We start from the raw sequence: 15,152 nt of genomic DNA on the forward strand, positions 1-15,152 counted from the left end.
AATTTTTTTCTTAGTTGTGAAATTTCTGATTCAAGGTGGTTTTTCATAGGTCCAAATGTCTTGATTTTTTTTTTTTGAGGATATTTAATTTAGTTTGAGTATTGCATTACAGAATTTTTCTGTTCCACACTTGGTCTGGGATGCCAGTTTTAATCAGTGAATTGTTTAAATTCTCATCTGTTTTCTTTTTTTAGAAAAGAAATTTATATAGATAAATTTTAGTATTTATATAGATGAATGATATTGGTGGCTTTGAATTCTCTGAAATGCCGTTTGCATATTTTGATAAATAGATCAAGAACAACCCCTACAGTAGTGTGAGTCTTCTGTATTTACTTTTGAATTCCCTCTACTCCTTGGTTGATTTTATTATTTTTTATGTGTATGTGTGAACCACTGCCATGGTTCTAGGCATAAGAGCTATCCAGAAAGATTTACACAGAGAAGTATTGCTCTCCCATCATCCTGCTTTTTGTTCCTGTTCCCCTAGTCTTTGGACCCATACCTATCCACACTGTGTAGGTAGCTAGTTTCATTTGTCTTTTTCTTACCACTTTCTTTCAAGGCTGATCTTCAGACAAGCTCTCAGCGTTTAAATCTTTCAGCCTCCAATGCTGCAGTGGCTGAACTTAAACCCGATTGTTGTATCGATGATGTTATACACCATGAAGTAAAGGAAATTGGAACACACATGTAAGGATTATTTATTCTAGTTTTCGAAGGCTTTTCTTTATATATGCCTGTATTTGAAACGGTTGCTTTATTTCTGTTTATCTTTAAACCTAAGGCCTACCTCAGAAGGAATTTTATGTTTCATGTTTACCAGAAACAAACATTATTACTTTTTTGCTTTGTTTTTGTTTTTTGCACAAGAAACAAACTTTAGTTAGACTATTTTGTATGTATTTGAATGTTAAGCTGTATTTTTCTTTCAGTCTGGGAAACAAATGTGAACATTTCAGCCATCTAATTTTTTACTTCTTCACTACCATATCACCAAATCAATTCACAAGTTCTATTAGTTCTTATTACCTATCTTTAATTATCATCTTTCTCTCCCCTTACATCACCATCTTAAAGAATTACATAGTATGAAAGTATCAAATATTATCTGTTACTTAATCAGTGTATTTTGATGACAAGCTCTGTTGTAGACATTTTAAAATATATACTCTGTGATCAAGTATGAGCTTTGGCCCTGGCTGGTGTAGCTCAGTGGATTGAGCACAGGCCTGTGAACCACATGATCTCGGTTCGATTCCCAGTCAGGGCACATGCCTGGGTTGCAGGCCAGTTCCCAGCAGGGGACTCAGGAGAGGCAACATACATTGATATCTCTCCTTCCCTTCCTCTCTAAAAGATAAATAAATAAAATCTTTTTTTAAAAAGTTCTTTAAAAAAAAAGAATGAGCTTTGGTGTCCAATTTTCAGGAGTTCAGAATTCAGCTTTGTCATTTATTTATTAACCGTGTGATCTTGGATAATTCACTTAACTCTTCAGTGACCTCTCGCTACCCTTAGGAAATTCTGGCTTGGTATAGGGTTTACAAAGCTCTCCACAACTTCTAATCCTTTCCAGCTACTCTACTTTCACCTTTTTTCACTCTTCTCACTCTCTACATTGCAGTCATACTGGTCTTCTTTTACTTCTGAACTCTGCGGCTGGAAATGTATTCTTCCCTTACAGAGGAATTGCCTGTGTCATTTTGTTTGGTTTACTTCTACTTCTTCACATCTCAGATTTGGCATTACCTCCTCAGAGAGGCTTTCCTGACTTCCTAGACTCAATTAGTCACCCTTTTTGTTTGTTCTATGCTTCCCACAACTTGTCATTTTTAATATGTCTTTTGTACTTAAATTACTTTTTGAGTGCCTACCATGCTCATTCAAATGTGAGTTTCATAAAGTCAAAGAACAGAGTACAGAGGTCAGAATTCGTTGAAATTGAAATTATTGAAATATCAAATGTGTAAAATTAGCATTTTACAGAAAATGAGGCTCTTGTGGAATTAAACGGCTAGTAAAAAATGACATAGACTCAAATCTAAATCTATCTGCAGGACGTGTATTAATGGCTTCTCACACTGCTCCTTATGTTGAACACTGTGAGAGCTGGTATTATGTTCTGTTCAACACTGTACACCTAGCACCTGGCTTAGTGTACTAGGCATAAGCATAAAGGAGAAATTAAATTAGCTACAATATCATCACCTCGTAAAATCACTATTAAAATATTAGTATTTTTTTCTGTTCTTTTTTATGTGCATATAGATAACAGATGTGTATAAATAATTGACATAATATTTTACAAAACTTTTAGCATTTCCCATGGTTTTATCTTCTTCATTTCACTGTGAATATTTCCCCACGTGGGTCAGTATTCTTTGAAACTGGCTTTTAAATGGCTTTTTCTTACAAAAGTGGACCATGTACTTTATTACTCTGTTGGACTTCATTTCCATTTTTTCACTATTATAAATAACACTGTGATGAATCCTTTAATTTTCCCAATGATAGATTACTTGAAGTGGGTTTACTATGGGGATATATAAACACTTTTAGGCTGTTTTTCTGCAGGATTGTTTTCTAAATTTTTTATAACCACTAGTAGTGTAAAGAGTTAGATTCTTTAAACCCTCACCAACCCTGATATCACTTATAAAGAATGTTTGCCCAGTATTAAGAGATGGAAATATCTTATTTCATTATTTTAATTTGTTACTTGTGAAGCTGAATATTGTCACTTTTGTTAGGTAAGTATGGCATTACTATTTATCTTTGTATTTCTTTCTTCCTAATTTGAGTGAGATATAAATTTTGCATATTGACTTAAAAGAACTCTTTGTATGTTAAGAATCTAACCACTTTCCCTTTTTATCATTAGAAGTATTTTATGCCAGTTTGTTGTCTGCTTTTAAATTTTTAGTGTCTTTGATTTATTCAATTAAAAAATGTTCAAGAATCTTTGTTTTTCCCATTGCTTTATAGTACCAAGTCTTTCTCCATCCTAGAATATTTTTTTTAAATGTCCATTGTTTTTATAAATTATATGAAGTTCCTTTTTACATTCAACTATTTGGTTATTATGGAATTTATTTTGGAATATAGTCCACATTTTGAAGGAAAAATTAACAGACTTTTCGCTCTAAAAAAATCTGTCTCGTTTTACTATTCAAAACTTTCTTATTCATGTAATTATATTTATACCTGCTGAAACTTTTTTTTCCTGCTCTACGCACATTTGACTACACTTTCATATCATTGGTATAATGATAGAAAATATTTTCCGCATTTGTAGGTAGGATTGAGGTATAGTTAGATATACCATTAAGAAACAAAATTGAAAATGATTCCAGATCATTAAGACATCTCTCTGTTTCAGCTTGGTGTGTGCAGTGAGTTATACAACTCAGGGCGGAGAAAAAATGTATTTTAGAAAATTCTTCAAATTTCAGGTATTGAATATCATAGTGATAAATTTTTTTTAACATGCCTCTTTAGTTTCCTGGAAGTATAATTATCACTATTTATCTACAGTGAAAACAGGCACCAAGAGAAGCATGTAAATGAATAATTTTGGACTTGTCCAATTGCTAGCAATCTAAAGTTAGATGTAATTAAGTTAAATAAAAGCAGAAAAATTATCACTACTGGTGGAATATTTTTGTAATGAAACTTGAAGATTTTAACCTCCCAAAATTTATTGTTTTCATGACTTGATAAAGCAATGAAGAATCTAGAAAAGTGACAAAAATGATTGTACAGTCCAGATAAAATGTGTAAATTGTATCAGATTTCCAAGAAAACATTGAAATGAGAGATTATTGACTTGGGTTGAGTACACCAAGCTTAATCAGGGACTCCATGAGTCACTGAAATTGTAGATAGAATTTTGTATTTGTATACAGTTTTCAAAGTCAGTGATCAGAAATAGTTAATAGCTACTGGTTTAACACATGTATATATGTTAACTGGGAGACAAGACTACTATACATTTGTATTTATGGTGCTATATATATATATTATTTTTGTAAGTGAAAGAAAAAGAATTATTAGCAGGAAACATGTCACTATTGCTTTGCTACATTTTTCACTTGTTTAAGATTTTGCATGCTTTTGGAAAAAAAACTTCACTTATTTTGGTAAACATCTTTTTAGTGACACATGTAGAAAAATACTGAAATACCTTATTTTGCCATGTAAAATGCACACTTTTTTTGCCCAAATTTTTGAGAGAAAAAATAAGGATGTGTGTTATACATGGGCAGTGCTAATTCTGTATCTATATAAATGTTTTTAATTCTTTTATTTATGATTATGCATTAAAAGCATAATTCCAGAAAGCAATAATGATATCAGTATGCAAAATAATAACCTGGGATATGAAAGTTGGTTTTGTTTCTAAATATAAACATACATAAAATTAAATTAAAAAATTAAAACGAAAGATATTTTTCCTGAAAGTTTGGGCTTAAAACGTGGGTGCATATTATACACGGGAGTGCATTATACACAGCAAAATATGGTATATGTGTTTAGTTAGTTAAATGTAATGAAGTAAAACCTAGTAACTATCACCTAGTCGAGAAGTTATGGTTGCCTTTTAAAAATATGTGTTTAGAATTGTTTTGGGGGATTTTTGTTTTGCAGAAGTATTCTTTACCTCCTAGAAAGGTCTATTAAAATTAAAATTTGAAAATGACTTTAATAAATGTAAGCCTTCCTATTTAAAACAAGCAAACAAAGGTAAATGGTCAAATAACACTCTCCTGATTGATATGCTTTATTCAACTAGGTTCTCAAACCACTGGATGTAAAAACCAAATTTTATAATGCAGAGGTAAGTGTTGAACACTTAATGGGATTTCAGATAAAACATTAAGACTAAACATTTGACTAAAATTATGTATTTATTTCTTTTCATATTGAAGTAAATTGCTGATAATACTATAAATTACTTGTGAAAAATGAGCATAAAGTTAAATCAGAAGTGAATAATTTCATTGTAGACCTCTTTAATCTGACATGGAATCAGTATGTCTTGATTTTTTTTGTCACTGTTAATTTTGTGAGGCTTTCACCCTTTTCATTAAATGACTGCCCTACAATTTCTGTTCAATGGCTCTTGTCTCTGAAAATATCAGGAATCTGTTAGGTATTTATAGTGTGATTCTGATATTACTGAAATTGAAACAGTAGCTCTGACCCTGCAGAAAAGATTTCATATTCGCATGGACAGATGCTGATAAATAGAGCTCAGCATATTCAAGTCTTTGTCCTGGGAAGTTGGTGTGCCAGGCAAAGTTCGGTTGCTGAGTTTGGAGAATGGCTTGGAAGGCTCCTTAGGAGAAACAAGTTTGGCAAAAATACAGAAAGAGTAACTTTTAGAATTCAAAATCTGTATTCTATTCTAACAAAGAGAGATAAAATAGAATTTGCTATTGGAGAAAGGTTTTATTGCTTGAATTTTACAAACTTCTACTTCAGTCCTGGCTCCCAGAGCTCCAGTTAAAGCAGATTTCCTGATGAGCCCATCACCCCCCAAATGTCATGTGTTTCATACCACAGTGATCAGCTCTGAGATACTCAGCTACAAAATTTTGAAATGAAAATTACATCTTTACTACTGCACAACCAGATGATAATCAGAAATTTTCAAACTTGGTAAATATTTTTACCATCATCATGTGAGTTTTTATTCAGGACAAAGTTTGTTCTACAACTGGGCATACTAAGATGTCTCAGATGAAGAACCTGGCCTACAGTAAAGATATATGAGGAGAAAAGAAAAAAAGGCATAAAATAAAAAGATTACCTACTGTAGTTTAAAGTGAGTCTAAAGAGCATGATATAAAAAGATGTGCTTCTGGAACTCTGGGGATGAGATTGGGGAGTAGTCTGAAGAAGCTTCACGGAAGACGGTAGGGGCACTGCAACAGAGCCCGGAAGGAGTGAATGCTGGAAATGCCGTAGTGTCAGAGCACTGAAGGCACTCCAAACAGAGTTGCAAATGCACATGGTATATTGTAGCGAAAAGCATACATATTTGATGGGAGGATACAGTGTCATCAAGGAGATTACTAGAGAGTTGACATTTCTTTTTGGGAGGAAGGGGAGTTGGGATACCACATATTTGTTCCACATTTTTGTTATTAATACACTTTTGATTAATTACAGTATAACTATTTAGCTTGGTGAATTTTATTTTTTAATCCTCACCCAAGGATTTGTTTTTTATTGATTTCAGAGAGCAAGAAAGAGGGGTTGAGAAAGACAGGCAGAGAAATGTGGATGTGAGAGAGAAACATCAATCGGTTGCCTCCAATACTGTCCTGACCAGGGATCAAACTATTAACCTAAGTATGGGCCCTCAATGGGTATCAAACCTACAACCTTTTGGTGTATGGGACAATGCTCCAACCAACTGAGCCACCTGGCCAGGGCTAGCTTGATGAATTTTAAATAGCCTCATTAATTTATTACTTTGCTGGGACAGATTTCATTCATAGTATGAGGGGTAATTGTTAGATCAGAATACCCCTCATGGCATGAGGGGTATTCTGTTAGATTAGATATGTTAGAAATTTGAAAATAAATAGGACTGTAGGTGGGACTTTTTTTCAATAAGTGGCTCCTAAGAAAGAGCATGTTAAGATATTTTAGGTTTTCTTTGTTGAAAATGTATTGGTTTATTTGGATACTTAACAAGTAGCTTTATAACACTAATATTCAGAGTGATTTGCAAATAGTTTTTTTAAGTTGCTAATTAATCCATGAATGACACTATAAAGGTGACATACTCTTCAAAACCAAAGAAAGCCACAATTTCACCACACCTTGCAGTAACTGATTTTTCTAATGAAAAATCCATACTCCATAATAATCCATATTAATCCATATTCTCTTTCAATTTTTACTAACTTATATATAATATTCTGGGCTTTTAAAAAGATTTTATTTAGGGGAAGGGAAGGAGAGGGGGGAGAAATATCAATGTGCAAGATAAACTTCAATCAGTTGCCTCTCACACACCCCCAACTCGGGACCGAGCCTGCAACCCAGGCTTGTGCCCTGACCAGGAAGGAAATGGCAACCTTTTGGTTTGTGGGACAACACTCAACCCACTGAGCCACACCACTCAGGGCTATAATCTGTTTTTATAATCATAGTTACAATTTTATTTGCTGCCTTTTTCAACTAACATATATAGACACAGATTTTAACCTTTGCTAACAAACTTCAGCAATAAAAAATTTAGTAAAATTCTGAACTTTTGAAAATAGACATCTCTTTAAAAACGAGAAATAAACAAATAGGATGAGGCAGATTCTACTGACCCCAAGAAGGAAGTTCAGGGACATTGTAACAGTTAGTAAAACCAGAGTAACAGTAGGTTGTATTTATTACTCTGTACGATGGTCCTTATACAACAACTAAAATTAGCCCTACATTAGCTGCAAACATTTTTATGCTGTTTCTAAGAATTTTAATAATATGTGAATCATTTAAAGGAAAAATTTTATGAGAAACTTTGTTGTAATCTTATAAAACAGGAATGCCTAGCAAAATTAGTGGCATTAGATGCTAGGATTCAAATGTTTAGTCGCCTGCTGGGTACAGAGCTCCATGCCAGGTGAAAAGAAACATAAATTGAACATCCTTCCAGTCCTCAAGGAACTTACATCTAGTTGAGGGCATGGGCATGACATAAGCATGAGTAGCCTTCCCCCACTGCATCGTGAAGTGTATTAATGCTCGGGGAAATATGATTTCCAGCTATGTGACAAAAGAAGGACATTTGAGATGGCTCTTGATAAATAGGTAGCTTTGGAAATATATATGGAAAAGAAAGAGTAACTATGACACCTATTAACAGGAATAGATTAAACACTCAGTTGTCTGAGTCGAGTCTAGTCCACATTCTCTGAAGTGTGATCTATGGAACCCTAATCACACAAGATGCTCCTTGAAAAAAGGATCTGTTATTAGATAAATTTAGGAGCTCTACAGTGTATATATTCTTAATGTGGAGGGTACTGTGTATCCATTTTAAGTAATCTGTGAAGAATTACAATGTAGTAAAGAATTTATAGAACTACAAAGGCACCGGATATATTTATGCTCCCCAACGTGTGCCCTTGAACATTTGCTTCTGTTTAAGTATTCACCTATTGTGTTTGTCTCTATTCATTTAACTTTAGCAGTTTCACCTTTTTAGAAAAATGATTTGTCATATTTCTTTATGTAGCATTCTGTTTACTTTCTTGTTTTACTAATGCTGTCATGTTTAGTAAATTAAAAAAAATGCAGAAATGCATTTTATTTTAAAGTTAGTTATTCTTTTTCTTTAACATTTAATTCTGATTTTTCTAATTTTTCTTTTTTTATTTTTCCATTAGAGTGACCTCAGTTCTGTGGTAATTTGATTTTTATTATAAATTTATATGCTTATCTTACTTACCACTTTTTGACTCTCTAATTAATATCTCTTTACAAAACATAGTGGAAAAACAAAGTTAGTGTGAATACCACATATTTGACTTAAAAAAGATATGTGTAATTTTTTGTACTTTTAATATTTGTATTGATTGTCTTATTCGGTGAGAAAAATAGATCAGAGATCCAATTGTCATATTGAAAGAGTTATATTCTCTTTTTTAGTGATTTTCCGTTAGGTGTTTTTTGAAAGAGACATATTAACCTTGCTTAAAATAGCCTTGGGATTTTCAACATCTTACTGTAAATTACCCTGCTAATACTTCAATTCTTTGAGTAAACTGTCTAGTTGAAATTTATCTTCATTTGCACAGTGGCTTTAGTTTTAAGCCTGGGTCAGGTAAAGATGGCCCTTTGACAATAGGAAAGAGAAGAAAATCAAATTTTCCCAAGTTGGCGAGAATCATATGTTCAAATTTCTGTTTAATATGAGAGCAGTATTTGCTTATACAGTGTTACATTATATACATAATAACTATATCAGCTGCCTTAGCACTGGATGCTTAATTTTTCAAATGTTTAAATTATTTTATACCAACTATTCAAACTAACTTAATTTTCCATTATGCTACCTGTCTTTCTTTCATTTACTCTAAACTCTTCCTAATTTATGCGGAAGATTGCATTTTTAAAATTGAAATGTGGGTCTGTGGTTATTTTTAAAGCAATGGATTGATGGGATATATTTAGGGTTTTTTTGAGAAAAAGTAGCAAGATAATGCCTTGAAAGGATATATTATTTTAAACTGATACACCACTGTGTTTCTATTTTCATTTGAGCACATGTACCAAGAACTAAATAACCTGTTTTATTTTAAATAATAATACGTTAGAAAATAACCTTATTGTTATATTTGCAAACGATTTCCATTTATTGGATTTAGTTTTTAGAAAGCTTGTAAGTGCCAAATTGTTTTCCTCATAGTTTCTTTTGTTTTATACATATAACATATATAACTATAAAATTTTGAACAAATTAATTCTTAAATACTTTATTATTTTTATAGGTTAGTTTATAAAATAAACCACACCTGTTATTCTTCAATTACACACAGAAACACACAAAATAACCAAAGTTATAAAAAGAAGGATGTTTAACATAATCAGGGAATAAAAAATTTTAATAAAAATACTTATTTAAATTACCCATTGATTAAAATACTACTGAATAGCATCATTTTTCAAATTGTCACTGAGATTGTAAAATGTGTTTTGTTTTATTTAAAAGTTCTAAAATTGTCAGGTATAAATCACATATTTTTTAGACCTAAATATATATTTTAAATGAACCAAGAAATTACTAATGGCCACTAACAAATTCCTTTAATTATGGTTAAATCCTATAAGATTATATGAAAGATATCATTTACTATACTAGTGGTCTCTGTACTATCTAAAAGTTGAAGTAATATAATACTAGAGGTGATATTATGCTCAAATGTCATAATGAGACCTACTTAACATATCACTGAAATGATAGGTGCACAGGTATGTTAATCGTACTAAATTTTATTTTAACATTTTAATGAGTTATACTAGATTTTAGGGTATTTGTAAATGAAATTCCAGTTTAAAAACTTTACCTTAATACAAATATATTATAGTTATCCTCCATCCATTGTTTGATAAGTTATCAGTTGACTAACACTTGACTTTGCCCCTGTTAATTATGTTAGGATAAAGATTTCTTTTCTTGCATTAATTATGATAACTTTGATTTACAGGCATGAACTAATCACATTTGTGGTTAATATTTTTCTTAGATCAGGTGTTTTTGTTGACGTTAATATTTTAAGTACCATCACACTTTGGTGGATATTTTTTATTTTATATCCTCAGACTGATGAAGTATTTCTCGAAGCCCAGATTCAGAATATCACTACCTCACCCATGTTTATGGAGAAAGTTTCACTGGAGCCATCTATAATGTACAACGTAGCAGAATTAAATTCAGTCAACCAAGCTGGAGAATGGTAAATATGAATTATGAAATGTTCTTAAAGACTTTTTATTTACTTACCTCTAGAGAGAGAAGGGAGGGAGAAAGAGAAGGAGAGAAACATCGATGTGAGAGAGAGACATTAATCTGCTGCCTCCCACATGTGCCATGACCAGGCACCAGACCTGCAACCCTAACATGTGCCCTGACTGGGAAGTGAACTGGCAACCTTTTGCTTTGTAGAACGACACCTAGCCAACTGAGCCACACTGCTCAGGGCAGGGCTCTTGGATGATTTATTTTTATTTTTAATTAATAGGCTTTTATGTTTTAGAGAAGTTTTATTTTCATAGGAAAATTGGTTCAGAAGTACAGTTTGCCCCTCCCCACTCACAGGGTCCTATTATTTACATGTTGTTTTAATCTGAAACATTTATTACAATTGATGAACCAGTATTGATACTTGTAATCAACCAAAACCCATGAGGGCTCAATTTTTGTGTTGTACAGTCTATGGATTTTGACAAATGTAATAACAATAGTTTCACTGCCCTAATAAAGATCTTAGTTGTTTGCATTTTATGTTTTACTATTTGAAAGACTTGTTCTTTTCATTTCCATAATAATTTCAGTGAGGTAAATATGGAACCTTTCATCTTATCCTGCAAATGATAAAACCTGAGGCATAGGATGGAATAATGGAGAAATTAGAAAGGCTAAGGATGAGGGTGAGCTTTAAGAAGAAATATTCTGTCACAGTCAAAAGCAGTTTTGATTTCTCCGTTGATTGCATTTTTTCAGTTAATTGATACATACCCACTATTATATGTAATATATTACATTCTACCATAAAGAACCTCAGGATTTTCCATATCAACTGAAAAACATTAAAGAAAAGTAAATTCTCTCAGTACAAGGCCTTTTCAGTTGTGTTGAAACAATTGACTTGTTCTGGTCTAGATCTTTGGATGGTAAGTCATTCAGTTCCTGTCAAAAGGAATAATCACATGGTTTTTCTCTTAAAAGATGCTAGAGAATTCTCCATCTCTTGTCTCCACCCCTCTCAGTATAACTACGTTTGGGTCAAGAACATATTTGCAGCCAATGGATACACGCCAGTACCTGTATTGCCTAAAGCCCAAGAAGGAGTTTGCAGAAAAAGCAGGCATCATTAAGGGAGTAACAGTAATTGGAAAATTGGATATAGTTTGGAAAACCAATCTAGGTGAAAGGGGAAGATTACAGACCAGCCAACTTCAGAGAATGGTAAGTGTGGGAAAATACTTAAGTGAGGCTGTTGGTAGTGGGGCAGGTAGATAGAACAGCTTAAATTGTCCTAGGTCTATCCCTGAGAAGCAGAGCACTGTAAAAGGCATTAGTAATACTAGAGAATGAGAGGTAAAAGACTAATAATTTCACTGTTCTGTAGGTAGAAAATTGGTATAGAAAGGAGTGAAAAATGTTCAAATGTTCATTTATCCTTGATACAAGATTTTTTTACTATATCAAACATTAATTAAAAATAACTACTTACCAGTTAACTGTTCCATCCTATGATAATTCATCTTGTTTATTTGACTCCCACTGTTTTCAAGTTTTCTTTTTTGCAATGTCCTGAAACTGTTACTACAGTCACCTACGTAGTTCATACCTTTTTTAAGATGTTTTAAATTGTGAGTCATCTGAAACTCAGAAGGTAAGTCCCACTAAAGTTACCTTGTAAACATTGGTTGGACATTTTTACCTAATTTCTGCTCTGAGAGTGATAATAGCTACCAGTCTTCTTTTTCTTGTGCTGGTTAGAATATGCTACAGAATCCTCCCTTTGTGCTGAATATTACCTGTTCTGATATATTCTAAGATTTACTTTCATTTCACTGTTTGAGGTGATAATTTGAAAAAGTGTCACTGGGCCTATTTTTAATACAGCAATTAGCTGTCATCTTGCCATGGCTTGTTCCAGGCTGTGATGTTTCTATGGTCCATTTCTGCCCACATTTCTTGAGAAAAACATGATTTTCTTCCTGGGTCATTTCAGAGTGATTATCCTCTTTCTGTTTAGGCAGTAATCTTACTTATATGTATAAGCTACGGTATCTTTGGAAAGCATCCCTTTTAAGATCAGACCTCCTGAAATTTCTGTACTATTTACCTATGAGATTTATAGGCCTTGAGTCATAATGAAGCTCCTTAGAAGAGATTCATTATAGGATTTATTATAATGAGATTTCATTATAACTACTGAACATGGAGTAATTATAGCAAAACAACCAGGGTCTATAGTGCTGTTTGACAGGTAGTAGCAGCAAAAGAAGCCAGAATGAAGAACAGAATGACTGAAAAATATTTTCTCAGGACATCAGCCTGGAGACTCGACAACTATTGAGTGCATGTCCTGCTGTGGTACCTTCATTACAATGGAAAGGTTTTGTAATACGTGTATTTTAACTGTTTTGCTTTTGCTTTTAGGCTCCAGGTTATGGAGACGTTAGGTTGTCTTTGGAGGCAATCCCAGATACCGTAAACCTAGAAGAACCTTTTCATATTACCTGTAAAATAACAAACTGCAGGTAATGCCAATGTTTGTGGATGGATGTTCTTTCTTCCTCACCAAACTGAAAGAGAAATTTTATATATTTTTTGATTTTTCAACTACAGTTTACTTTCAATGTTATTTCATGTTGGTTTCAGCTGTACAACATAGTAGTTGAGACAATCATACTTTACAAAGTGTTTTTCCCAATACTTCCAGTACCCACCTGGCACCATACATAGTTTATTACCATATTATTCACTATGTTCCCTACACTATACTGTACATTCCATGACTGTTTTTTAACTACCAATTTGTACTTCTTAATCCTAAGAGAGAATTTTTAAATCTTTAAAATATGCTGTCTTCTCTTGAGTTTCCTCTTGACATAAAGCCTTCTCTTATGTTGATGTTGACTACTGCCAAGTTCTTTGTCTGAGAGCTGCATATTTGAGGTCCTACTGAGTTAGGCAGTTGGTGTATTTGGTTACATTTATGCAGTATACCCTGTGAGGTAGGTATTATCCACATTCTGTGCAAGAGAAAGCCAACCCAGAGGCTAAGTGACTTATTTAAGCTCATAGATCTAGAAAAAAGGAGCCAGAATTTAAACTGGCTGTATTTGACTTCAAAGTCCATTTTCTTTCTATTGTTTATACTTCCCTCCCTCTTCAGATTACTAAAGTGTGAGATAGTAAGCTTTTATGGAATAATACAATATAGACTTAATATAGTAAAGTAGATTTTTCTGAGCCATATTTATACCTGGGGCTATACCTTTAGTATTAAGAAAGTAAAAATAGGTTATCAATTTAATATAAGGGATAACAACAGAATGGAAAACAGAACTTTGATAATACAGAAAGAGTATTATTTAGTTAATAGGAAGCAGAGTAGAGAACTTTCAAGACAGAAACACACAGGATTAAATCCCAGTCCTATCACTTTTGCTACTCTTTCTGTTATTTACTACTTGGTACATATTATTAACTTGAGGCATTTTGAGAATATTGCAGTGATGGATCCCAACTCCCACTGTCTAAATGTATAATCCTGTTTAAACCCATATCCATTTCAACCTTACACTTTTAGAGGGGGAAAGAAATAGTCATGCTTCAAAATTACAAAAATACCCACTTCCATTATGAAGTTACCTAGACCCTCCCATGCCCGGTTAGTCATCCATTTCTCTGTCAGAGCAAATTTTAACATAGCTTTTAGTAACACTCATATTGCTACAATTATTAGTCTCTTCCTCACTAGACTGAATTATTCAAGGGAAGGGACCGTGTCTTAACCCAGTGTGGTGAGGGCAGTGCCTGCCACGTCAGCAACTCAGCAGACACCACACACTGGGCGGACACCCTGTGCGTGGCAGTGTGCTTTTGGATTCTAGTTTCTTTTGAGTTTTTGGAGGTATAGCAGATCTGTTACAGACCAAATGAAAAAGAGCCATCAAACATTTTTTTTAATTCAGTTTCTTTTTGGTGTTCACTTTAACTTATGGTGATTCAAATTAGTTTTTTTAAAAAAGCACTTGTTTCTTAGATCTTTAGTTCTCTCATCTATAAAAATGGGATTTACCCACCTACACACTCCCCAAAATATACACATGGACACATAAAACATACTTACTGGATTTTTGTGAAATTAAGTGAGAAAATTCATGTATTACATTTAACCTGGTCTGTGGCACTTGGTAGATATTTCAAGTGTTTGTTTAGGAGACAGACATGTAACAGTTAATTATCATTAAATCATTATGTCTAAAAATCAGTAAGTTAAAATTTAAGTATTTTAAAATATGGAACTATGAGGGAAAAAAGGTAGAATATTTTAAAGTCATGAGTGGTGGTAGAGCAGGTGACTATTTTTCATTATGAGCCATTGTTTTGGTTTTTTTTTTAAAGAATTCATACTTTGAAAGTTGTTTTAAAATGTTTAAGCTGAACTGGTAACATCAATTATAAGCAGAAGCAGGCTTTTTGTGTTAACAAAGAACAAACCTAAGTAAGTATTTCTTATAAATATTTCTTATAAATCCTGTCATATTTTGTATAATCTGCATGGTAAAGAAACATAGATTAAATAGGAAAAGCACTGGGGCAGACTCGTTTGCTTTCTCTTTCCGGTGGAGCACCTAACAGAAAAATAGGTAAGACACATAGCAACAAGATTAGACAC

General features: G+C 32.9%; 1 protein-coding gene across 4 annotated transcripts in view; it reads left to right on the plus strand.

The window, feature by feature from the left end:
• Window positions 1-15,152, plus strand: part of TRAPPC13 (trafficking protein particle complex subunit 13) — a 36,828-nt gene that overhangs the window by 18,461 nt on the left and 3,215 nt on the right. For 2 of the 4 annotated variants that reach the window (XM_037150779.2, XM_037150780.2), the window contains exons 5-11: window positions 566-693; window positions 3,383-3,455; window positions 4,796-4,840; window positions 8,400-8,417; window positions 10,336-10,469; window positions 11,503-11,701; window positions 12,905-13,005. In XM_037150779.2, coding sequence (XP_037006674.1) covers window positions 566-693; window positions 3,383-3,455; window positions 4,796-4,840; window positions 8,400-8,417; window positions 10,336-10,469; window positions 11,503-11,701; window positions 12,905-13,005 — 698 coding nt within the window. The remainder of the gene's footprint in view (window positions 1-565; window positions 694-3,382; window positions 3,456-4,795; window positions 4,841-8,399; window positions 8,418-10,335; window positions 10,470-11,502; window positions 11,702-12,904; window positions 13,006-15,152) is intronic. The other 2 variants (XM_037150781.2, XM_037150782.2) reach the window with 1 other exon arrangement.

The sequence above is a fragment of the Artibeus jamaicensis genome, unplaced genomic scaffold (genome assembly GCF_021234435.1).
Source record: "Artibeus jamaicensis isolate MK-2021 breed Jamaican fruit bat unplaced genomic scaffold, CSHL_Jam_final scaffold_369, whole genome shotgun sequence".
NCBI classification, from domain to species: domain Eukaryota; kingdom Metazoa; phylum Chordata; class Mammalia; order Chiroptera; family Phyllostomidae; genus Artibeus; species Artibeus jamaicensis.